This window comes from Myiozetetes cayanensis, unplaced genomic scaffold (assembly GCF_022539395.1).
Source record: "Myiozetetes cayanensis isolate MyiCay16 unplaced genomic scaffold, myiCay2020 scf123, whole genome shotgun sequence".
Classification (NCBI taxonomy): Eukaryota; Metazoa; Chordata; class Aves; order Passeriformes; family Tyrannidae; genus Myiozetetes; species Myiozetetes cayanensis.
In genome coordinates, this window is record NW_026086860.1 from 58,602 (window position 1) to 83,194 (window position 24,593).

Sequence of the window (24,593 nt, forward strand, 5' to 3'; positions counted from 1 at the left end):
CTGGGACCCCCCAGATGTGTTTGGGGGGCATCCTTGGACCCCTTGGATGGATTTTGGGGGGGCACTCAGAGACTTGGCACTTGGCACCCCCCTAGATGTGTTTTGGGGGCATCCTTGGACCCCTTGGATGGATTTTGGGGGCCCTTGGAGCCCTGGGACCCCTTGGATGGATTTTGGGGGACACTTGAAGCCCTGGGACCCCCCTAGAGGAGTTTTGGGGGCATCCTTGGACCCCTTGGATGGATTTTGGGGGGCACTTGGAGCCCTGGGACCCCCAAATATGTTTGCAGGGTAATTTTGGAGCCCTGGGAACCCCTTGGATGGATTTTGGGGGCATCCTTGGACCCCTTGGATGGATTTTGGGGGGCACTTGGAGCCCTGGGACCCCTTGGATGGATTTTGAGGGGGCACTTGGAGCCCTGGGACCCCCAAATATGTTGGGGGGGGGGACAGTTTGGAACTCTGGGACCCCCCAGATGAATTTTGGGGGGCACTTTGGGACCCTCAGACCCCCCCAGGTCTGTTTTTGGGGGGCAGTTCCAGAGCCCTGGAACTCCTTGGATGCGTTTTGGGGATTTTGGGGGCTGTGCCAAAGGGTTGGCACCTGGCACTGGGCACCTTCCTGCACCCAAAAATGCCCCTTTTTACCCCAAAACAGGGCTTGGCCAATTTGGGGGCTTGGCACCCAGCACTGGGTTCACCCCCAGCACCCAAAACTGCCCCTTTTCACCCCAAAACAGGGCCTGGCCAATTAGGGGGGGTTGGAACCTGGCATTGGGCCCTTCCTGCACCCAAAACTGCCCTTTTTCACCCCAAACTGGGGCGTGGCCACATGAGGGGTTGGCACCTGGCCTTGGGTTCCCCCAGCACCCAAAACTGCCCCTTTTCACCCCAAAACAGGGCCTGGCCATTCTGGGGGGTCTTGGGGGGGGAGGTGGGGTTGGCACCTGGCACTGGGGGGAGGGTGGGGGTCGTGCCCTGGGGGTCCCCACAGGGAGACAATAAAGTGCCCTAGGAGAACAGGGGGTCTGTGCTGTTCTTGGGGGGGGGTCAGAGGGGTGGGGGTGACACCCTGAGGGGACAGAAGGGTGGCCCTGGGGGTCCCAATGGTGGCACTGGGTGTCACATCCCACCCATGGGGACAAGGTGACACAGCAGGTGCCACCCCGGGGGTCCCAATGGTGGCACTGGGTGTCACATCCCACCCATAGGGACAAGGTGACACAGCAGGTGCCACCATGGGGCACAGGGGTGACAATGGGGGACACCCTGGGGGTCCCAATGGTGGCACTGGGTGTCACCCCCCACCCATGGGGACAAGGTGACAAAGCAGGTGCCACCCGGGAGTGCCATGGTGGGGGGGCGGGGTTACACCGCTGTCCCTGCGTGTCCCACCCCACCCGGGGGCGCCCACGAGGACAAACCCAGGATTGCCCCCCTCGAAATTTGGGGTCCCTCCCCACCCCCAAGATGGCGCCGGGGCGCTCCCACCCACGAGCCGTCGCCCGGCGATGACGTCACTCAAAGCCACCCTAAGATGGCGCCCTCCCCGTCGAATCTGAATGAGAGTTGACCTTCTCAAAATGGTGGGGATGGGCGCCGTACGATGAACGTCACGACGGGGCAGGGCGGGTTCTTAAAGGGCAATGACCACGCAGGGGCCGCAGGCGCCGCCAGGGCCAGAGCAGGGCGAGACCGGCCGAGGGTGAGGGGACCGGGGAGGGGGTATGGGGGGTCCCAGGGGGGCTCAGGGGGTTCTGGGGGGGCCTCAGAGGGTCCCAGGTGGTTGGTAGAGAGTTGGGAGGCGCTGCTGGCTGGGCAGGGGCTGAGGAGTGAAGGGGAGTGGGGGGAGGGAGGGAGTTGGGGGAGGGAGGGGGTAGGGGATGAGTTGGGGGCAGTAACGGGTTGGGGGCGGGAATTAATACGTGGGGGCAATAACGGTTGTGGGGGTGTTAAACTGGGGGAGTAACGGTTTGGGGAGGTATCGCGTGGGAGGCAATAACGGATGGAGGGCATTAAGACATGGAGGGAGGTAATAAGAGTTTGGGGGCAATATTAGATTGGGGGAGGTAATAAGAGTTGGGGAGTATTAAACCTGGGCCGGGGGCAATAACGGATGGAGGAGTTATTAACACATGGAGGGAGTAATAAGAATTTGGGGGTAATAAACCCGGGGGGCAATATCAGCTTGAGGGGTTATTAAACCTGGGCCAGGGGGCAATAACGGATGGAGGGTATTTACACGTGGAGGGGGTAATAAGAGTTGGGGGGGCCAATATTAGCTGGGGGGCAATATCAGCAGGGGGCAATATCAGCTTGGGGGTTATTAAACCTGGGCCAGAGGGGCAATAATGGATGGAGGGGTATTGACACATGGAGGGGTTAATAAGAGTTTGGGGAGGGTAATATTAACTTGGGGGTAATATTAACTTGGGAGTAATAACAGTTTGGGGGTTATTAAACCTTGGCTGGAGGGGCAATAACGGATGGAGGGGTATTAACACGTGGGGGGACATATACGCCCTGGGTGGGTTTTGGGAGGGTAATAAGCCCTGGGAGGGCAATATTAGCCTAGGGGGCAATAACAGCGGGAGGGTTATTAAACCTGGGCTAGAGGGCATTAAGGGATAGAGGGTCATTAACATATGAGGGGGTAATTAGAGTTTGGGGGCATTGGGGGTAATAAGCTCTAGGGGGCAATATCAGCTTGGGAGGCAATAACAGTTGAGGGGGTATTAAACTTTGGGAGGGGGTCATTAAGGGATAGAGGGTCATTAACACATGGGGGGGTAAGAAGAGTTTGGGGGCATTGGGGGTAATAAGCTCTAGGGGGTAATATCAGCTTGGGGGCAATAACAGTTGGGGGGATATTAAACTTTGGGAGGGGGCAATAACGGATAGAGAGGGTATTAACACATGGGGGGGCAGTTTGGGAGGTTTTTAGCACATGGGGGTCAATATTAGCTTGGGGGCAATAACAGCTGGGGGGTTATTAAACCTGGACCGGGAGGCATTAAGGGATAGAGGGTCATTAACACATGGGGGGGTAATAAGAGTTTGGGGGCATTGGGGGTAATAAGCCCTGGGGGAGCAATATCAGCTTGAGGGGGCAATAACAGTTGAGGGTATTAAACTTTGGGAGGGGGCAATAATGGATAGAGAGTATTAACACATGGGGGCAGTTTAGGGAGGTTTTTAGCACATGGGGAGCAATAACGCCCCGAGTGGGTTTTGGGGGTAATAAGCCCCGGGGGCAATATCAGCTGGGAGGCAATAACAGTTCAGGAGATTAAACCGGGGGTAATAATGGGGTATTAACACATGGGGGTAATAACACCTTGGGGGCAGTTTAGGGGAAGTTTTAGCACATGGGGGGGCAGCAATGCCCTGGGGGCAATAACAGTTGGGGGTGGGTAATAAGCCCTGGGGGCAATATCAGTTGGGGGGCAATAACAGTTGAGGAGTATTAAATTTTGGGAGGGCAATAACGGATAGAGGGGTATTAACACATGGGAGACCAATAACTTCTTTGGGGGCATTTGGGGAGGTTTTTAGCACATGGGAGGTCAATATTAGCTTGGGGGGCAATAACAGTTGGGAGGGTTATTAAACCTGGGGAGGGGCAATAAACAGCCGGGGAATTTTTACCCTGGGAAACATGGGAATAATTTGAGGGAGGGGATAATTTTTGGGGGTGTTAATATTTTTTGAGGGGGCAGGAACAGCTTGGGGGAGTGGATTTTGCCCTGGCGAGGGTGGGAAGAATTTTGGGGGTTAATATTGCCCTGGGGGGATGGGTATAATTTGGGGGGAGAATTTTGGGGGGTTAATATATCCCTAGGGGGTGGGAATAATTTTGAGGGGGACAATTTTGGGGGTTAACATTGCCCTGGGGGATGGGTATAATTTGGGGGATTTTTTGGGGGTTAACATTGCCCTGGGGATGGGTATAATTTGGGGGGAATTTTGGGAGGGGTTAACATTGCCCTGGAGGGGTGGGAATAATTTGGGAGGGGAGAATTTTGAGGAGGGGTTAATATTGCCCTGGGGGAGTGGGAATAATTGGGGGGATAATTTTGGAGGGAGATTAATATTGCCCTGGGGATGGGTGTATTTAGGGGGACAATTTGGGGAGGGTCAGTATTGCCTGGGGGGTGTAATTTGGGGATGGAGAATTTGGGGAGGGGAGTTAATACTGCCCTGGGGAAGTGGAATAATTGGGGGGAGAATTTGGTGGGGGATTAATATTGCCTTGGGGGTGGGTGTAATTTGAGGGAGAGAGAATTTTGGGGGTTAAAATTGCCCTGGGGGGATGGGTGTAATTTTGTTTTGGGGGAGGGAGGAGAATTTTGGGGGTTTAATATTTCCCTGGGGGTGGGTGTAATTTGGGGGTGGAGAATTTGAGGGTCAATATTGCTCTTGGGGGTGGGTGTAATTTGGGGGGGTGTCAATATTGCTCTGGGGGTGTAATTTAGTGGGGAGCAGAATTTTGGGAGGGGTTAATATTTCCCTGGGGGTGGGGGAATGTAATTTAGGGAGGGGGAGAATTTGGGGGGTAACATTGCCCTGGGGGTGGGTGTAATTTGAGGGGGGAGAATTTTGGGAGGGGTTGGAGGGGTGGAAGAACCAGCCTGGGGGGAGGGTATTTTTTTAGGGGGAGGAGCTGTTTGGCACAAAAGAGAGGGGGGAATTGTCACCCTGGGGGGACCCCATTGTCACCCTGGGGGTGTCACCAGGCCCTGGTGCCATCTTGGTGTCACCACCCTTGGCTGTGCCCCCCCCCCCGGGGTAGCCTTGGTGGCACTGGGGTGACACGTGCCAACCCTGGTGACATCCCCGTGCTGGTGCCACTGTCACCTCCCCAGGGTGTCCTTGGGAAGGACAGGAGGACACTGGCGGGGGGGGGGGACATGCCAGGCATGGCACTGGCAGGGTGACAGCGGGGACACAGAGGGGACACAGAGGGGACACACTGGGGTGGGTCCCAGTGGTGGCACTGGCAGGGTGACAGTGGGGACACAGAGGGGACACAGAGGGGCACACTGGGATGGGTCCCAGTGGTGGCACTGGCAGGGTGACAGCAGAGGTGGGTGACAGTGGGGACAGGTGACACAGAGGGGACACACTGGGGTGGGTCCCAGCAGTGGCACTGGCAGGGTGACAGCAGAGGTGGGTGACAGTGGGGACACAGAGGGGACACAGAGGGGCACACTGGGGTGGGTCCCAGTGGTGGCACTGGCAGGGTGACAGTGGGGACAGGTGACACAGAGGGGCACACTGGGGTGGGTCCCAGTGGTGGCACTGGTGCCAGTAGGTGACAACGGGGACAAGTGGCAGCAGGGATGGGTGACAGTGGGGACAGGTGACACAGAGGGGCACACTGGGGCAGGTCCCAGCGGTGGCACTGGTGCCTGTAGGTGACAACGGGGACAAGTGGCAGCAGGGATGGGTGACAGTGGGGACAGGTGACACAGAGGGGCACACTGGGGCGGGTCCCAGTGGTGGCACTGGCAGGGTGACAGCAGAGGTGGATGACAGGTGACACAGAGGGGACACACTGGGGCGGGTCCCAGTGGTGGCACCGGTGCCAGTAGGTGACAATGGGGACAAGTGGCAGCAGGGATGGGTGACAGTGGGGACAGGTGACACAGAGGGGACATACTGGGGCAGGTCCCAGTGGTGGCACTGGCAGGGTGACAGCAGAGGTGGGTGACAGTGGGGACAGGTGACACAGAGGGGACACACTGAGGCAGGGGTGACAGTGGGGACAGGTGACACAGAGGGGCACACTGGGGTGGGTCCCAGTGGTGGCACTGGCAGGGTGACAGTGGGGACAGGTGACACAGAGGGGACACGCTGGGGCAGGGGTGACAGTGGGGACAGGTGACACAGAGGGGACACGCTGGGGCGGGTCCCAGCAGTGGCACTGGCAGGGTGACAGTGGGGACAGGTGACACAGAGGGGACACACTGGGGCGGGTCCCAGTGGTGGCACTGGCAGGGTGACAGTGGGGACAGGTGACACAGAGGGGACACACTGGGGCGGGTCCCAGTGGTGGCACTGGCAGGGTGACAGTGGGGACAGGTGACACAGAGGGGACACGCTGGGGCGGGTCCCAGTGGTGGCACTGGCAGGGTGACAGTGGGGACAGGTGACACAGAGGGACACGCTGGGGCGGGTCCCAGTGGTGGCACTGGCAGGGTGACAGTGGGGACAGGTGACACAGAGGGGACACACTGGGGCGGGTCCCAGTGGTGGCCCTGCTGCTCAGGGACCCAGCAGGTGACAACGGGGACAAGTGACAGCGGGAACGGGTGACACAGGGGGGGACGTGCCAGGGCTGGCATTGGCACTGGGGGATCTGGGAGGGTGGCAGGGGGGACATGAGGGGGACACAGGTGACACCCTGGGGCTGGCATTGGCACTGGGGGATCTGGGAGGGTGGCAGGGGGGACATGAGGGGGACACAGGTGACACCCTGGGGGTGGCATTGGCACTGGGGGACCTGGCAGGGTGACGGGGGGTCGTGAGGGGGACACAGGTGACACCCTGGGGGTGGCATTGGCACTGGGGACCTGGCAGGGTGACAGGGGGACATGAGGGGGACACAGGTGACACCCTGGGGGTGGCATTGGCACTGGGGGACCTGGCAGGGTGACGGGGGGGACATGAGGGGGACACAGGTGACACCCTGGGAGTGGCATTGGCACTGGGGGACCTGGCAGGGTGACAGGGGGGACATGAGGGGGACACAGGTGACACCCTGGGGGTGGCACCGGTGAGGTGACAGCAGGGACGGGTGGCACAGGGAGGGGACACAGTGGGGTTGGCCCCGGTGGTGGCACTGGCAGGGTGGCAGTGGTGGCAGGTGACATGGGGAGGGGACACCGGCCCCGTGGTGGCCCCAGGACCTGGCAGGGTGACAGCAGGGCCTGGTGACAGCGGTGACAAGTGACAGCAGGGACGGGTGACAGCGCCTGGTGGCCTCAGCCCGGTGACAGGACCTGTGGCAACAGGACAGTTCCTGCCACCCCTTCCTGTCCCCGAGGGGGAAGTGACACCCAAGTCCCCAAGTTGGGGGGGAGGGGACACCACAAGATCCTCTGTGGCCACTCAGTGTCCCCCAGGGCCTTGGGGACACCTTGGGGACACCTTGGGGACACCTTGGGGACAACGCTGTCCCCGAGGCAGCCCCACCCCGGGCAGGGTTTTACCCCTTGTGGGGTGTCCCTGGGTGTCCCCAGTCCCTCGGTGCCACCCTGTGTCCCCATGTCACAAGTTTTGTCCCTTTTTGTCCCTTTTGTCCCCATCTTGGCAGGACCTTGGATGGGCAGAGCCCCCCCCGGCCATGGGGCAGAGCGAGTCGGAGCCGCAGGACGAGGCCGAGGTGGGACCTGGCCCTGTCCCCTCAGTGTCCCCACCCCCTGGGCTGTGCTGTCCCTTGTCCCCACCCCTGGGGGACACCAGGGGGGGCTCAGCTGTCCCTTGTCCCCCCCCCCACAGGACGGGCCCCTGAGGGCGGTGCTGCCGCGGTTCTTGACCGACCGGCTCCCGACCAGCGTGGTGAGGGGACAATGTCCCTGTGTCCCCGTGTCCCCAGTGTCCTCATGTCCCTGTGTCCCCTTGTGCCTGTGTCCCCAATGTTCCCAGTATCCTCATGTCCCAGTGTCCCCATGTCCCTGTGTCCCCATGTTCCCAGTATCCTCATGTCCCCTTGTACCTGTGTCCCAGTGTCCCCCTGATCCCCTGTCCCTGTGTCTCCATGTCCTTGTGTACCCATGTCCCTGTGTCCCCCTGTCCCCAGTATCTTCATGTCCCCTTGTCCCTCTGTGCCCGTGTCCTTATGTCTCCAGTGTCCTCATGTCCCTGTGTCCCCATGTCCCCAGTGTTCTCATGTCCCCTTGTGCCTGTGTCCCCTTGTAGCCATGTCCCCATGTCCTCATGTCCCAGTGTCCTCATGTCCCTGTGTCCCTGTGTCCCCAGTGTCCTCATGTCCCCTTGTGCCTGTGCCCCAGTGTCCCCATGATCCCCTATCCCCATGTCTCTCTGTCGCTGTGTCCCCGTCCCTGTGTCCCTATGTCCCCAGTATCCTCATGTCCCCATGTCCCTGTGTCCCCATGTCCTCATGTCCCAGTGTCCTCATGTCCCTGTGTCCCCTTGTCCCCATGTCCCCAGTGTCCTCATGTCCCCTTGTCCCTGTGTCCCAGTGTCCCCATGATCCCCTGTCCCTATGTCTCCATGTCCCTGTATCCCCATGTCCCTGTGTCCCTTTGTTCCCATGTCCCCAGTATCCTCGTGTCCCCTTGTCCTCATGTTCCCGTGTCCCCTTTTCCCCGTGTCCCCTTTTCCCCTTGTCCCCGTGTCCCCATGTCCCTGTGTCCCCATGTCCCCATGTCCATGTCCCTGTGTCCTCGTGTCTCTTTGTCCGCGTGTCTTCATGTCCCTGTGTCCCCATGTCCTCATGTCCCCATGTCCTCATGTCCTGATGTCCTCATGTCCCCATGTCATGTCCCCATGACCCCTTGTCCCTGTGTCCCAGTGTCCCCATGGTCCCCTGTCCTTGTGTCTCCATGTCCCTGCACCCCCATGTCCTTGTGTGCCTCTGTCACCATAACCCCAAGTTTCTGTGTCCCCATGTCCCTGTGTCCCTATGTCACCATGTCCCCATGTCCCTGTGTCCTTATATCCCCGTGTCACCAGTGACAGTGTCCCCAGGGACAGTGTCCCCTTGCTTCTTTGTCCCCAGTGTCCCCACATCCGACTCGGCATGGTGAGCCCAGGGACAATGTCCCCACATCCCCATGTCCCTGTGTCCCCTTGTCCTCATGTCCCTGTGTCCCCATGTCCCTGTGTCCCCTTGTCTCCATGTCCCCGTGTCCTCATGTCCCCGTGTCCCCACATCCCCATGTCCCTGTGTCCCCTTGTCCCCATGTCCCAGTGTCCTCCTGTCCCCAGTGCCACTCAGCACCCCCTAAGGTGGCACAAAAGTGTCCCCATGTCCTTGGGGACAGTGTCCCCATGCCCCCAGTGCCACCCAGCACCCCCTAAAGTGGCACAAAAGTGTCCCCCTGTCCCCAGTGGTACTCAGCACCCCCTGAAGTGGCACAAAAGTGTCCCCATGTCCTTGGGGACAGTGTCCCCCTGCCCCCAGTGGTGCTCAGCACCCCCTGAGGTGACCCAAAAGTGTCCCCTGGGGACATGTCCTGGTCCTTGACCCCGCCCAGCCCCTCCCCTCGGCGGCTGTGCCATCTGTCACTACCCCCCACTCTCATCCCTGTCCCCTGGGGACCTTGAGGACCTCGTGGGGACCTTGGGGACCCCGTGGGGACCTTGGGGACCGCATGGGGACCCCCCCTTTGTCCCTGCACAGGTGCTGGGGGCCCTCCTCGGCCTCGGCCTCACCGTTGTCGTGGTGGTCACGGCCGTGGTGGCCTTGCTGCACCGGCTGCGCCTTAAGAGTGAGTGACACGGCCCCGGTGGCCTCGGGGACGGGGAGGGGAAGGGAAAAGGGGGGGTGGTGACAGAGCCACAACCCCCTCAGCCCCTGTCCCTTGCCTGTCCCCAGAGGTGCCCGCCCAGGAGACCCCCCGGTACCGGTTCCGCAAGAGGGACAAGATGCTCTTCTACGGCCGCAAGATCATGCGCAAGGTGACCCTCAGAGGGGCACCCAGGGGGTGGTGGCACCCATAGGGGGGTGGTGGCACCCATGGGGGGGTGGTGGCATCGCTGTGACACCCTGAGATGTCGTCCCCCCGCCCCCAGGTGTCCCAGTCCACGTCGTCCCTGGTGGACACCACCATCTCCAGCACCTCCCGGCCCCGCATGAAGAAGAAGCTGAAGATGCTCAACATTGCCAAAAAGTGAGGGGGGGCCGGGTTGGGATCCGTCCCTGGGGGGGTTAAGGGGGTGCTGGGGGTCAGGGTCCGTCCCTGCAGAGTCAGGATCCATCCCTGGAGAGTCAGGATCCATCCCTGGAGAGTCAGGATCCATCCCTGGGGGGTCAGGATGTATCCTGGGGGGTCAGGATCCATCTGTAGGGGGTCAGGGTCCATCCCTGGAGAGTCAGGATCTGTATCTGGAGGGTCAGGATCCATCTCTGGGGGGTCAGGGGGTGCTGGGGGTCAGGGTCCATCTCTGGAGGCTCAGGATCCATCCCTGGGAGGTCAGGGGGTGCTGGGGATCAGGATCCATCCCTGGGAGGTCAGGGGGTGCTGGGGATCAGGATCCATCTCTGGGGGGTCAGGATCTATCTTGGGGATATTCAGGATCCATCCCGGGGGGGTCAGGATCCATCTCCGGGGGGTCAGGATCCATCTCTGGGGGGTCAGGATCCATCCCTGGGAGGTCAGGATCCATTCCTTGGGGTCAGGATCCATCCCTGGGGGATCAGGATCCATCCCTGGGGGGTCAGGATCCATCTCTGGGGGGTCAGGATGTATCCCTGGGGGGTCAGGATCCATCCTTGGGGGTCAGGATCCATCCCTGGGGATTCAGAATCCATCCCTGGGGATTCAGGATCCATCCTTAGGGGTCAGGATCCATCCTTAGGGGTCAGGATCCCTGGAGGGGGTGGTGGTGGCAGGGCCCTGGGTGCCCACAGCGGTGTCCCCCCGGTGTCCCCAAGGCTGCTGCGCATCCGGAAGGAGCAGCCGACGCTGCAGCTGAAGGAGCCGCCGCCGGCGGTGCTCGAGGCCGACCTGACCGAGTTCGACGTGGCCAACTCACACCTGCCCTCCGAGGTGCTCTACATGCTCAAGAACGTCAGGTCAGCAGAGGGGTCCGGCCCTGGGATTGGGATCTGGCCCTGGGAGCGGGGTCCGGCCCTGGGAGCGGGGTCCGGCCCTGGGAGCGGGGTCTGGCCCTGGGATCAGGATCCAGCCCTGGGATTGGGGTCCGGCCATGGGATTGGGGTCCGGCCCTGGCATTGGGATCCGACCCTGGGATTGGGATCTGGCCCTGGGATCGGGGTCTGGCCCTGGGATTGGGGTCCGGCCCTGGCATTGGAGTCCGGCCCTGGGATTGGGATCCGGCCCTGGGATCGGGATCCGACCCTGGGACTGGGAGCCAGCCCTGGGATCGGGGTCCGGCCCTGGCATCGGGATCCGGCCCTGGGATTAGGATCTGACCCTGGGAGCGGGATCTGGCCCCTGGGAGCGGGATCCGGCCCTGGGAGCGGGGTCCGGCCCTGGGAGCAGGATCTGGCCCTGGCATTGGGATCCGACCCTGGGATTGGGATCCGGCCCTGGCATCGGGGTCAGACCCTGGGATCGGGGTCCGGCCCTGGGAGCAGGATCCGGCCCTGGGATTGAGGTCCGGCCCTGGGATTGGGGTCCGGCCCTGGCATCGGGGTCCGGCCCTGGGATCGGGGTCCGGCCCTGGGATCGGGATCTGGCCCTGGCATTGGGATCTGGCCCTGGGATCGGGGTCCGGCCCTGGGAGCGGGATCCGGCCCTGGGAGCGGGATCCAGCTCTGGCATCGGGGTCTGGACCTGGGATTGGGGTCCGGCCCTGGGATCGGGATCCGGCCCTGGGATCGGGGTCCGGCCCTGGGATCGGGATCCGACCCTGGGAGCGAGACCCAGCCCTGGCATCGGGATCCGGCCCTGGCATCGGGATCCGGCCCCTGGGATCGGGATCCAGCCCTGGGATTGGGATCCGGCCCCTGGGATCGGGGTCTGGCCCTGGGATCAGGATCCGGCCCTGGGATTGGGGTCCGGCCCTGGGATTGGGGTCCGGCCCTGGGATCGGGGTCCGTCCCTGGGATCGGGGTCCAGCCCTGGGATTGGGATCCGGCCCTGGGATTGGGATCCGGCCCTGGGATCGGGGTCCAGCCCTGGGACTGGGAGCCAGCCCTGGGATCGGGGTCCGACCCTGGGAGCGGGATCCGACCCTGGCATCGGGGTCCGGCCCTGGGATCGGGATCCGGCCCTGGGATTAGGATCTGACCCTGGGAGCGGGATCCGGCCCTGGGAGCGGGGTCCGGCCCTGGGAGCAGGATCTGGCCCTGGCATTGGGATCCGACCCTGGGATTGGGATCCGGCCCTGGGATTGGGATCCGGCCCTGGCATCGGGATCCGGCCCTGGCATCGGGATCCGGCCCTGGCATCGGGATCCGGCCCTGGGATTGGGATCTGACCCTGGGATCAGGATCCAATCCTGGAGGTCAGGATCAAGGTTCAGCGTCAGGATCCATCCAGGGGGGATCAAATCCATCCCTGGGGTTCAGGATCCACCCCAGGGATCAGGATCCATCCCTGGAGGTCAAGATCAGGGTTCAGGGTCAGGATCCATCCCTAGAGCTCAGGACCAGGATTCAGGGTCAGGATCCATCCAGGGGGAATCAAATCCATCCCTAAGGTTCAGGATCCATCTGAGGGTTCAGGATCCATCCCTTGGGGGTCAGAATCTATGCCAGCAGGTCAGAATCCATCCTAGCAGGTCGGGATCAGGGTTCAGGGTCAGGATCCATTCTGAGGGGGATCAAATCCATCCCTGGGGACCAGAATTCCACCCGAGGGATCAGGATCCATTCTTGGAGATCACGACCAGGGTTCAGGGTCAGGATCCATCCCTGGGGTCAGGATCAGGGTTCAGGGTCAGGATCCATCCCTGGAGGTTGGGACCAGGGTTCAGGGTCAGGATCCATCCCTGGGGTCAGGATCAGGGTTCAGAGTCAGGATCCATTCTGAGGGGAATCAAATCCATCCCTGGGGACCAGAATTCCACCCAAGGGATCAGGATCCGTTCTTGGAGATCAGGACCAGGGTTCAGGGTCAGGATCCATCCAGGGGGGATCAAATCCATCCCTGCGGTTCAGGATCCATCCCAGGGATCAGGATCCATCTCTGGAGGTCAGGATCAAGGTTCAGGGTCAGGATCCATCCTGGGGGGATCAAATCTATCCCTGGGGTTCAGGATCCATCCCTGGGGTCAGGATCCATCCCTTGGGGGTCAGGATCTATGCCAGCAGGTCAGAATCCATCCTAGCAGGTCAGGATCAGGATTCAGAGTCAAGATCCATTCTGGGGGGGATCAAATCCATCCCTGGGCACCAGAATTCCACCCCAGGGATCAGGGTCCATCCCTGGAGGTCAGGGCCAGGGTTCAGGGTCAGGATCCATCCCTGGAGGTCAAGATCAGGGTTCGGGTTCAGGGTCAGGATCCATCCTGGGGTCAGGGTCAGGATCCATTCTGGGGGAAATCAAATCCATCCCTGGGCACCAGAATTCCACCCCAGGGATCAGGATCCATCCCTGGAGGTCAGGACCAGGATTCAGGGTCAGGATCAATCCTGGGGAGATCAAATCCATCCCTGGGGTTCAGGATCCACCTGAGGGATCAGGATCCATCCCTGGGATCAGGACCAGGGTACAGGGTCAGGATCCATCCCTGGGGTAAGGACCAGGGTTCAGGGTCAGGATCCATCCCTGGGGTCAGGATCAGGGTTCAGGGTCAGGATCCATCCTGGGGGGATCAAATCCATCCCTGGGGTTCAGGATCCACCCGAGGGACCAGCATCCTCCTCCTTGGACACCATTTCCAAGCAGTGTTTTGGGTCCCTGCTCCATGGGCTGCTCCTCTCCCGCCTCCCCCCGTCCGTGGCCACCAGCAGGGGTGGCCCTGGGCTCGGTGTCACCCTCTGTCCCCTGCAGGGTGCTGGGGCACTTCGAGAAGCCGCTGTTCCTGGAACTGTGCAAGCACATGGTGTTCCAGCAGTGCCAGCAGGGAGACTACGTGTTCCGGCCCGGCCAGCCCGACACCAGCATCTACGTCCTGCAGGACGGCAAGCTCGAGCTGCTGCTCACCGAGCCGGTGAGGGGACACCTGGGGACAGCCAGGGACAGCCTGGGGACACTTGGGGATAGGCTGGGATATCCTGGGGACACTTGGGGATAGGCAGGGATAGCCGGGGACAGCCAGGACGGCAAGCTCGAGCTGCTGCTCACCGAGCCGGTGAGGGGACAACTAGGGGATAGCCAGGGATAGCCTGGGGATAGACAGGGATAGCCAGGGATAGCCTGGGGATAGCCAGGGATAGCCTGGGGATAGCCAGGGATAGCCAGGGATAACCTGGGGATAGCCTGGGGATAGCCAGGGATAGCCAGGGATAACCTGGGGATAGCCTGGGGATAGACAGGGATAGCCAGGGATAACCTGGGGATAGGCAGGGATAGCCAGGGATAGCCTGGGGATAGCCAGGGATAGCCTGGGGACAGCCAGGGATAACCTGGGGATAGCCAGGGACAGCCTGGGGATAGCCAGGGACAGCCTGGGGATAGGCAGGGATAGTCTAGGGATAGGCAGGGATTGCCTAAGGATAGGCAGGGATAGCCTGGGGATAGCCAGGGATAGCCTGGGGATAGGCAGGGATAGCCTAAGGATAGGCAGGGATAGCCAGGGATAGGCAGGGATAGCCAGGGATAGGCAGGGATAGCCAGGGATAGGCAGGGATAGCCTGGGGACACTTGGGGATAGGCAGGGATAGCCAGGGACAGCCAGGACGGCAAGCTCGAGCTGCTGCTCACCGAGCCGGTGAGGGGACACCTGGGGATAGCCAGGGATAGCCTGGGGATAGCCTGGGGATAGCCAGGGAGAGCCAGGGATAGCAAGGGGATAGCCAGGGATAGCCAGGGATAGCCAGGGATAGCCTGGGGACAGCCAGGGATAGCCTGGGGACAGCCAGGGATAGCCTGGGGACAGCCAGGGATAGCCTGGGGATAGCCAGGGATAGCCTGGGGTTAGGCAGGGATAGCCTGGGGATAGCCAGGGATAGCCAGGGATAGCCTGGGGATAGGCAGGGATAGCCTGGGGATAGCCAGGGATAGCCTGGGGTTAGGCAGGGATAGCCTGGGGATAGGCAGGGAGAGCCAGGGATAGCCTGGGGACACCTGGGGATAGCCAGGGATAGCCTGGGGATAGCCAGAGACACACAGGGGACAACTGGAGATAGCCAGGGGACACCAGGGGATTGCCAGGGACATCCCAGGGACAGCCAGGATGGCAAGCTCGAGCTGCTGCTCACTGAGCTGGTGAGGGGACAGCCTGGGGATAGCCAGGGACAGCCAGGGGACAGCTGAGGATAGTCAGGGATAGCTTGGGGATAGCCAGGGACATCCCAGGGACAACCAGGGACAGCTGGGGACACCTGGGCATACTCAGGGACACCCAGGGGACATCCAGGGACACCCAGGGGACATCCAGGGACATCCCAGGAACACCCAGGGGGTATCTGGGGACACCTAAGGGACAGTGAGGGACACCCAGGGGACAGGGACATGCTGGGAACAGGGATGGGATGGGGACCCCAGGGGTGGAAGGATGGACGGGATCTGTGCTCGGCAGGACGGGAAGGAGACGGTGATGAAGGAGGTGTTCCCTGGGGACAGCGTCCACAGCCTGCTCAGCATCCTCGACGTCATCACGGTACCGGTGCTGTCCCCAAACCCACCCGGTCCAAGCAGGACCATCCCCAAACCAACCAGGACTGTCCCCAAACCCAACTGTGTCCGTCCCCAAACCAACCAGGACTGACCCCAAACCAACCATGGCCATCCCCAAACCCAGCTGTGACCTTCCCAAACCAACCAGGACTGTCCCCAAACCAACCAGGACTGTCCCCAAACCAACCATGGCCATCCCCAAACCAACCAGGACTGACCCCAACCCCAGCTGTGACCGTCCCCAAACCAACCAGGACTGTCCCCAAACCCAACCATGGCCATCCTCAAACCCAACTGTGACCATGACCATCCCAACCATGGCCATCCCCAAACCCCTCCAGCCCAACCACGACCGTCCCCAAACCCAACCATGGCCACCCCCAAACCATCCATGACCACCCCCAAACCATCCATGACCACCCCCAAACCATCCATGACCACCCCAAACCCAACCATGGTCACCCCCAAACCATCCATGGCCACCCCCAAACCATCCATGACCACCCCCAAACCCAACCATGACCATCCCCAAACCCCTCCAGCCCAACCAGTGGCCATCCCCAAACCCAACCATGGTCATCCCCAAACCCAACCATGGCCACCTCCAAACCATCCATGACCACCCCCAAACCCAACCATGGTCATCCCCAAATCCAACCATGACCACCCCCAAACCATCCATGACCACCCCCAAACCATCCATGACCACCCCCAAACCCATCCATGACCACCCCAAACCCAACCATGGCCATCCCCAAACCCAACCATGGCCACCTCCAAACCATCCATGACCACCCCAAACCCAACCATGGCCACCCCCAAACCCATCCATGACCACCCCAAACCATCCATGACCACCCCCAAACCCATCCATGACCACCCCAAACCCAACCATGGCCATCCCCAAACCCAACCATGGCCACCCCCAAACCCATCCATGACCACCCCAAACCCAACCATGGCCACCCCCAAACCCATCCATGACCACCCCAAACCATCCATGACCACCCCCAAACCCATCCATGACCACCTCCAAACCCAACCATGGCCATCCCCAAACTCCAACCATGGCCACCCCCAAACCCATCCATGACCACCCCAAACCCAACCATGGCCACCCCCAAACCATCCATGACTACCCCAAACCCAACCGATGTCCATCCCCAACCCCAACTGTGACCACCCTGGGACTTCCCCACCTCCCAGCTGCCCCCCAAACCCCCTCCCCGTGCCGGGCAGGGCCATCCCCCCAGATCAGGCCGTGTCCCTCAGGGCCACCAGCGGCCGTACCGCACGGTGAGCGCCCGCGCGGCCGAGGACTCCACCATCCTGCGCCTGCCCGTCGAGGCCTTCTCTGCCATCTTCGAGAAGTACCCCGAGAGCCTGGTGCGGGTGGTGCAGGTGAGGTCGGGGCTGGGGGGATGGCAGGGATGTCCCCTGGGGTGACAGGGGGGTCACTTTTTGTCCCCCTTTCCCCTTTCAGATCATCATGGTGCGCCTGCAGCGTGTCACCTTCCTGGCCTTGCACAACTACCTGGGCTTGACCAACGAGCTCTTCAGCCACGTGAGTCCCACCAGGGGTGGGGGTGGTGGGGAAATCAGGACAAAATTGGTATAGAAAGAATAATTTCCTTCCCAAATTGCTCTCCTGGGAGAGCAGTTAACGGAGGATCGGGTTGAAATTGGGTTGAAATGCAAGGAATTACAGAGGTGGGGTTTGAGCCCCCGTTGTCCCCCCTGGGTTTTAGTGGTTGGCAAAGTGGGAACGTTCCTACAGAAATAGTTAATAAATTGGTAAGTGAATAGTTAGTAAGTTAATAATAGTTAATAAAATAAGAGTTGTGTAAATGTTTGTGTGATAAACGTGTAATAAATAAGAAGGGTTTCTGTAAAATGGGTTATTTATGAGTAAAAGCGATCACACAGAAGGTCTTAATCAGGATTAATCACAAAAATAAAACTGCCAGTAGCGTAGTATTAGAGCAGGATAGTTGACTGTATTGAAGTAATTGTATTAAATAATATATAATTTATATATAATTTTATAAGTTTATCATTATGTATGTTATGTATGTTATAGATTGTATGTATTGATTATATGCTATATATGAAATCTTAAAGGTTATCATTTGGACATGACCTCATTGCCCCAAAAAATGTCCTTCCCATCGTCCCACCCTCACCACACCTCCCCAAATTTGAGTGGTGGTGGGGGGGGGGTCCCAAAACCACCACCTCCTTTCCTCCCCACCTTCATCACCCTCATCATCCCTGCCCTTCTTGGAAAGCCTTCAAGGCTTCCCAGGAGTTTTGACCTGGGCATATCAACAATTGTCCCTCACTCCAAGCACATTTTCACCCTTGGGACGTTCTCCCACCTCGTTAAAATCTTTGGGATTTGTGGGCGAGAAACCTTGAAGAAAATTTTAGGGACCTGACAACAAAGGTGCTGAAAGAAAGAGCCGGGCTGGGATTTTGATGGGATGTAATTTTATATCGTGACATGTCGTAGCATGCAGAGTTTAAGGGCATCATCTCCTTCCATCTGCTCTCCATTTACAGGACATGCAGCCCCTGAAGCTCTTCCCCCAGCCCGGCCACGCCGCCCGCACCAGCCCCGTCCGGCACAGCAAGAGGGGCCTGGGCAGCACCGACGAGGGCCGGGAGCAGGGTAAGGCTGCCAAGGAGGGGTGCTGGGACCCTCCCCCTGGGCTTTTGGGGGGCTGGGAGAGGGGGGGGCTCTGCTGCTCCCTCGGTGCTCAGAGTTGGGGGGGTTTTATCGTCCAGCTGAGCTGCTGAAAAGTGCAGGACTGGAGACCCCGGTGGTGCCGCCGCCGCCCCCCCTGAGCCGCTGCATCTCCATGCCCGTGGATATCTCCGGTGGGTTTGGGGTTGTGTAGCTCAGGGGATCGATGGGGACACCCAGGGGACATCCAGTGACACCCAGGGACACCCAGGGGACACCCAGGGGGCAGGCAGGGACATGCAGGGGGCACCCAGGGCAGCCCCCCCTGAGCCAGTGCATCTCCATGCCCGTGGATATCTCCGGTGGGTTTGGGGGTGGGAATGGGGTGTGTAGCTCAGGGGATAGATGGGGCCACCCAGGGGACATCCAGTGACACCCAGGGGACACCCAGGGGACAGGCAGGGACATCCAGGGGGCACCCAGGGCAGCCGCCCTTGAGCCGCTGCATCTCCATGCCTGTGGATATCTCCGGTGGGTTTGGGGGTGGGAATGGGGTGTGTAGCTCTGGGGATCGATGGGGACACCCAGGGGACATCTAGGGGACATCCAATGACATCCAGGGGGCAGGCAGGAACATGCAAGGGGCACCCAGGGCAGCCCACCCTGAGCCGCTGCATCTCCATGCCCGTGGATATCTCTGGTGGGTTTGGGGATGGGAACGGGGGTTTTGGGGGTGTGTAGCTTAGGGGATAGATGGGGACACCCAGGGGACACCCAGGGGACACCCAGGGACACCCAGGGGACACCCAGGGACACCCAGGGCAGCCCCCTGAGCCGCTGCATCTCCATACCCGTGGACATCTCCGGTGGGCTTGGGGGTGGGAACGGGGGGTTTGGGGCTGTGTAGCTTAGGGGATAGATGGGGACACCCAGGGGACATCCAGTGACACCCAGGGGACACCCAGGGGGCAGGCAGGGACATGCAAAAGACACCCAGGGCAACCACCCCTGAGCCGCTGCATCTCCGTGCCTGTGGATATCTCTGGTGGGTTTGGGGGTGGGAACGGGGGGTTTGGGGGTGTGTAGCTCAGGGGATAGATGGGGACACCTAGGGGACACCTGGGGACATCCAGTGACACCCAGGGTCACCCAAGGACAGCTGGGGATCCAGAGGGACACCCCAGGACACCTAAGGGACACCCAGGGCACACTCAAGGGGACATCCAGGGACAGTGGGGTCATCCAGGGACCTACAGGGGACACCTGAGGGCACCCAGGGGACACGCAGTGGACACCCCAGGGGACACTCAGTGGACACCCCAGGGGACACTCAGGGGACACCCAGGGATACCCCAGGGACACTTGGGGACACCCAGGGGACACTGGGGGTGTCCTGTCCCCGTGTTGGACGCAGTGGCCCCGTCAATCTCCCCCCCAGGCATCCAGAGGGGTCCCCGCTCCGACTTCGACATGGCCTACGAGCGCGGCCGCATCTCGGTGTCGCTGCAGGACGACAGCACGGGGGGCATGGCCGGCTTCGCTCGGGTATGGCGGCTGGGGGGGGCTCAATCCCACCCAAATCCCTCCCCAAATCCCTCCTGAATCCCATCTGAATCCCACCCCAAATCCCACCTGAATCCCATCTGAATCCCACCCCAAATCCCACCTGAATGCCACCCTGAATCCCACCCCAAATCCTACCTGAATCCTACCCCAAATCCTACCTGAATTCCACCCCGAATCCTACCTGAATCCCACCCCAAATTCCACCTGAATCCCACCTAAATCACACCCCAAATTCCACCTGAATCACACCCCAAATCCTACCCTAAATCACACCCGAAATCTCACCCCGAATCACACCCTGAATCCTACCCACACATCCAACCTAAATCACACCCCGAATCCTACCCAAAATCCCACCCGAATCCCACCCCCAAATCCCATCAAAATCCCACCTGAATCCTACCCCAAACCCCTGAATCCCCCCAAACCCCCTGAATCCCCCAAACACCCTGAAACCTCCCTGAATCCCCCAAACGCCCCTCAAACCCCCTGAATTCCCCCAAACCCCCTGAACTCCCCAAACCCCCTGAATCCCTCCAAATGTCCCCAAACACCCCCAAACTCCCTGAATTCCCCTAAATTCTCCCAACCCTTCCTGAATCCCCCAAACCCCCTCAATCCCCCAAGCCCTCCTGAACCTCCCAAATCCCCTAAGCCCCCTGAATCCCCCCAAACCCCTTGAGATCCCCCAAACCCCCTGAATCCCCCAAACCCCCTGAATCCCCCAAACGCCCCCAAACCTCCTGAATCCCCCAAACCCCCTCAATCCCCCAAACAGCCCCCAAACCCCTGTAGAATCCCCCAAACCCCTGAATCCCACCAAACACCCTGAAACCTCCCTGAATCCCCCAAACCCCCTGAATCCCCCAAACACCCCCAAACCTGTGAATCCCCAAACCCCCTGAATCCCCCAAACCCCTCTCAATCCATCCCAAACACCCCTTAAACCCCCTGAATTCCCCCAAACCCCCTCAATCCCCCAAACACCCCCAAACCCCTGTGAATCCCCCAAAGCCCCTGAATCCCCCAAGCGCCCTCCAAACCCCCTGAATCCCTCCAAACCCCCTGAATCCCCCAAACCCCTGAATCCCCCCAAACCCCTGAATCCCCCAAACCCCCGTGTCCCGCAGTCGGTGTCCCACAGGCCCAAGGAGCGCAAGTCGGTGACTCTGGAGGAGCCCCCGCCGGGGTCCCACCAGTCCAACTCGAGCGAGGACGAGGCGGGGCCGGGGCCGAGTCCCTTCGGGCCCTTCCAGGGCCGCCAGACCAGCCTGGTCTTCGAGGCCGCCAAGCAGGAGCTGGTCAAGCTCATGAAGGTCGAGGTGAGGGCTCAGAGGGGGGGTCCCCGTGTGGATTTGTGGGGGTTCTTGGCGTGTTGTGGTGGGTTCCTACTGCTGCCTGGTGGACCCCATCCCTTCGTGGTGGGCCCCTCTTGCTTTTGGGGTCGGCCTCCTGGTGGGTCCCTGTCGCCTCGTGGCAGATCTGTCGCTCCATGGTGACCCCCCATCTCTTTGGGATGGTCCCCCATCTCCTTGGGGTGGTCCCCCATCTCTTTGGGGTGGTCCCCCATCTCCTTGGGATGGTCCCTCATCTCCTTGGGATGGTCCCTCATTTCCTGGGGTGGTCCCCCCTCTCCTTGGGATGGTCCCTCATCTCCTTGGGATGGTCCCTCATCTCCTTGGGGTGGTCCCCCCTCTCCTTGGGGTGGTCCCTCATCTCCTTGGGATGGTCCCCCATCTCCTTGGGGTGGTCCCTCATCTCCTTGAGATGGTCCCCCATCTCCTTGGGGTGGTCCCCCATCTCTTTGGGATGGTTCTTTATCTCTTTGGGATGGTCCCCCATCCCCTTGGGGTGGTCCTCATCACTTTGTGGTGGTCCCCATTGCCTCATGGCGAATCTCTCGTTGCTCCTTGGTGAACCCCCCATCTCCTTGGGGTGGTCCCTGTCCCTTCTTGGTGGTCCCCTCTTGCTTTTGGGGTTGGCCTCCTGGTGGGTCCCCATTGTCTTGTGGTGGATCTCGTTGCTTCGTGGTGACCTCAAGTGGTCCCCCATCTCCTTGGGGTGGACCCCCATCTCCTTGGGGTGGTCCCCCATCTCCTTGGGGTGGTCCCCCATCTCTTTGGGATGGTCCCTCATCTCCTTGGGGTGGTCCCCCATCTCTTTGGGATGGTCCCTCATCTCCTTGGGGTGGTCTCCCATGTCCTTGGGGTGTTCCCCATCACTTTGTGGTGGTCCCCATTGCCTCGGAGTGGTCCCCTTTCTCTCTGGGGTGTCCTGCCATCACTTCCCAGTGGGTTCCTGTCTCCTCCCGGTGGTCCCTGTGGCCTCCAAGTGGTCCCTCATCTCTTTGGGGTGGCCCCCCCCTCCACTTTGTGCTGGTCCCGTTGCCTCAGGGTGGTCTCTGGTCTCCTTGGGGTGGTTCCCTGTTACTTTGTACTGGGTTCCCATCTCGTCACGATGTCCCCCCTGGCCTCCTGGTGATCCCCATCCCCTCGTGGTGGCCCCCATCCCCTCGTGGTGGCCCCCACCACCCCACAACTCTTCCCTCCAGGACCCCTCTCTCCTCAACAACCGCGTCCTGCTCCACCACGCCAAAGCCGGCACCGTCATTGCCCGCCAAGGTGACCAGGTGGGTTTCTGGGGGGGCTTCCGTGGCCCCTTGACACCCCCCCTCATATTTCCATGGGGTGCCACCCCCATGCTCCGTCCCCTGTGGGTGTTGGGGGGTGGGAACGACCCCAGAACCCCTGGAGGGTTCAAAATGCCCCGTGAGGAGAACCCACAACCCCCCTCACGGGGTGCTGGTGGGACCCCTCATCCCTGGGGGTCCCTGGTGGGTTTTGGGGGGGGTCCTGGGTGGCTCCAAGGGGTCCTGGGTGACTCTGAGGAGTCTCCAAAGCCCCAGGTGGCTCTGAGGGGGTCTCAGGTGGTTCTGAGGGGTCCCCGAAACCTCAGGTGGCTCCGAGGGGTGGCTCCAAGAGGTCCCAGGTGGCTCCCAGTGATCCTGCATGACTCCCAGTGATCCTGGGTGACTCCCAGTGATCCCAGGTGTCTCTGTGGGAACCCAGATGGCTCTGTGGGATCCAGATGGCTCCCGGTGATCCCAGGTGGCTCTGTGGGCTCCCGGGTGTCTCTGTGGGATCCCAGATAGCTCTGTGGGCTCCCGGGTGTCTCTGTGGGATCCCGGGTGGCTCTGTGGGCTCCTGGGTGGCTCTGTGGGCTCCCGGGTGGCTCTGTGGGCTCCCGGGTGGCTCTGTGGGAACCCAGATAGCTCTGTGGGCTCCCGGGTGGCTCTGTGGGCTCCCAGGTGCCTCTGTGGGAACCCAGATAGCTCTGAGGGGTCCTGGGGGGCTCTGAGGGGTCCTGGGGGGCTCTGAGGGGTCCTGGGGGGCTCTGAGGGCTCCCGGGTGCCTCTGTGGGATCCCAGACAGCTCTGTGGGCTCCCATGTGGCTCTGTGGGCTCCCGGGTGGCTCTGTGGGATCCCACATAGCTCTGTGGGCTCCCGGGTGACTCTGTGGGCTCCCGGGTGCCTCTGTGGGCTCCCGGGTGTCTCTGTGGGCTCCCGGGTGGCTCTGTGGGATCCCAGGTGTCTCTGTGGGATCCCAGGTGACTCTGTGGGATCCCAGGTGACTCTGTGGGCTCCCGGGTGTCTCTGTGGGCTCCCGGGTGGCTCTGTGGGATCCCAGGTGTCTCTGTGGGATCCCAGGTGGCTCTGTGGGCTCCCGGGTGGCTCTGTGGGCTCCCGGGTACCTCTGTGGGCTCCCGGGTGTCTCTGTGGGATCCCAGGTGTCTCTGTGGGATCCCAGGTGTCTCTGTGGGATCCCAGGTGGCTCTGTGGGATCCCAGATAGCTCTGTGGGCTCCCGGGTGTCTCTGTGGGATCCCACATAGCTCTGTGGGATCCTGGGTGTCTCTGTGGGCTCCCGGGTGACTCTCAGTGATCCCAGATGGCTCTGTGGGATCCCGGGTGTCTCTGTGGGATCCCACATAGCTCTGTGGGCTCCCGGGTGTCTCTGTGGGAACCCATATAGTTCTATGGGCTCCCAGGTGGCTCTGTGGGGACCCAGATAGCTCTGTGGGATCCCGGGTGACTCTCAGTGATCCCAGGTGGCTCTGTGGGATCCTGGGTGGCTCTGTGGGATCCCGGGTGCCTCTGTGGGATCCTGGGTGGCTCTGTGGGATCCCACATAGCTCTGTGGGCTCCCGGGTGGCTCTGTGGGATCCCAGGTGTCTTTTTGGGATCCCAGATTGCTCCCAGTGATCTCGGGTAGCTCTGTGGGATCCTGGGTGACTCTGTGGGCTCCCGGGTGTCTCTGTGGGCTCCCGGGTGGCTCCCGGGGATCCCAGATTGCTCCCAGTGATCCCAGGTGCCTCTGTGGGCTCCCGGGTGGCTCTGTGGGCTCCTGGGTGCCTCTGTGGGATCCCGGGTGTCTCTGTGGGCTCCTGGGTGACTCTGTGGGAACCCACATAGCTCTGTGGGCTCCCGGGTGCCTCTGTGGGCTCCCGGGGTGTGACGGGGCGCGCTCTGGGCAGGACGTGAGCCTGCACTTCGTGCTGTGGGGGTGCCTGCACGTGTACCAGCGCATGATCGACAAGGCGGAGGACGTGTGCCTGTTCCTGACGCAGCCCGGCGAGCTGGTGGGGCAGCTGGCCGTGCTCACCGGGGAGCCCCTCATCTTCACCATCAAGGCCAACCGCGACTGCACCTTCCTCAAGATCTCCAAGTCCGACTTCTACGAGTGAGGAAGGGGCCAAGGGGGGTGGATCTGAGGGGTCCTGGGTGCCTCTGAGGGGTTCTGGGTGGCTCTGAGGGGTCCCAGGTGGCTCTGAGGGGTCTCAGATGGCTCTGAGGGGTTCTGGGTGGCTCTGAGAGGTCCTGGGTGCCTCTGAGGGGTTCTGGG

General features: G+C 61.2%; 1 protein-coding gene across 2 annotated transcripts in view; it reads left to right on the forward strand.

Moving 5' to 3' along the window:
* The first annotated feature begins 9,375 nt into the window (after positions 1 to 9,375).
* Positions 9,376 to 24,593, forward strand: part of PNPLA6 (patatin like phospholipase domain containing 6) — a 38,210-nt gene continuing 22,992 nt past the window's right edge. For both annotated transcript variants that reach the window (XM_050307634.1, XM_050307633.1), the window contains exons 1-14: positions 9,376 to 9,458; positions 9,566 to 9,648; positions 9,763 to 9,860; positions 10,625 to 10,765; positions 13,653 to 13,812; positions 15,343 to 15,423; positions 16,713 to 16,841; positions 16,924 to 17,004; positions 18,003 to 18,111; positions 18,228 to 18,320; positions 19,565 to 19,671; positions 20,823 to 21,014; positions 22,244 to 22,321; positions 24,226 to 24,431. In XM_050307634.1, coding sequence (XP_050163591.1) covers positions 9,616 to 9,648; positions 9,763 to 9,860; positions 10,625 to 10,765; positions 13,653 to 13,812; positions 15,343 to 15,423; positions 16,713 to 16,841; positions 16,924 to 17,004; positions 18,003 to 18,111; positions 18,228 to 18,320; positions 19,565 to 19,671; positions 20,823 to 21,014; positions 22,244 to 22,321; positions 24,226 to 24,431 — 1,508 coding nt within the window. In that variant the 5' untranslated portion in view covers positions 9,376 to 9,458; positions 9,566 to 9,615. The remainder of the gene's footprint in view (positions 9,459 to 9,565; positions 9,649 to 9,762; positions 9,861 to 10,624; positions 10,766 to 13,652; positions 13,813 to 15,342; positions 15,424 to 16,712; positions 16,842 to 16,923; positions 17,005 to 18,002; positions 18,112 to 18,227; positions 18,321 to 19,564; positions 19,672 to 20,822; positions 21,015 to 22,243; positions 22,322 to 24,225; positions 24,432 to 24,593) is intronic.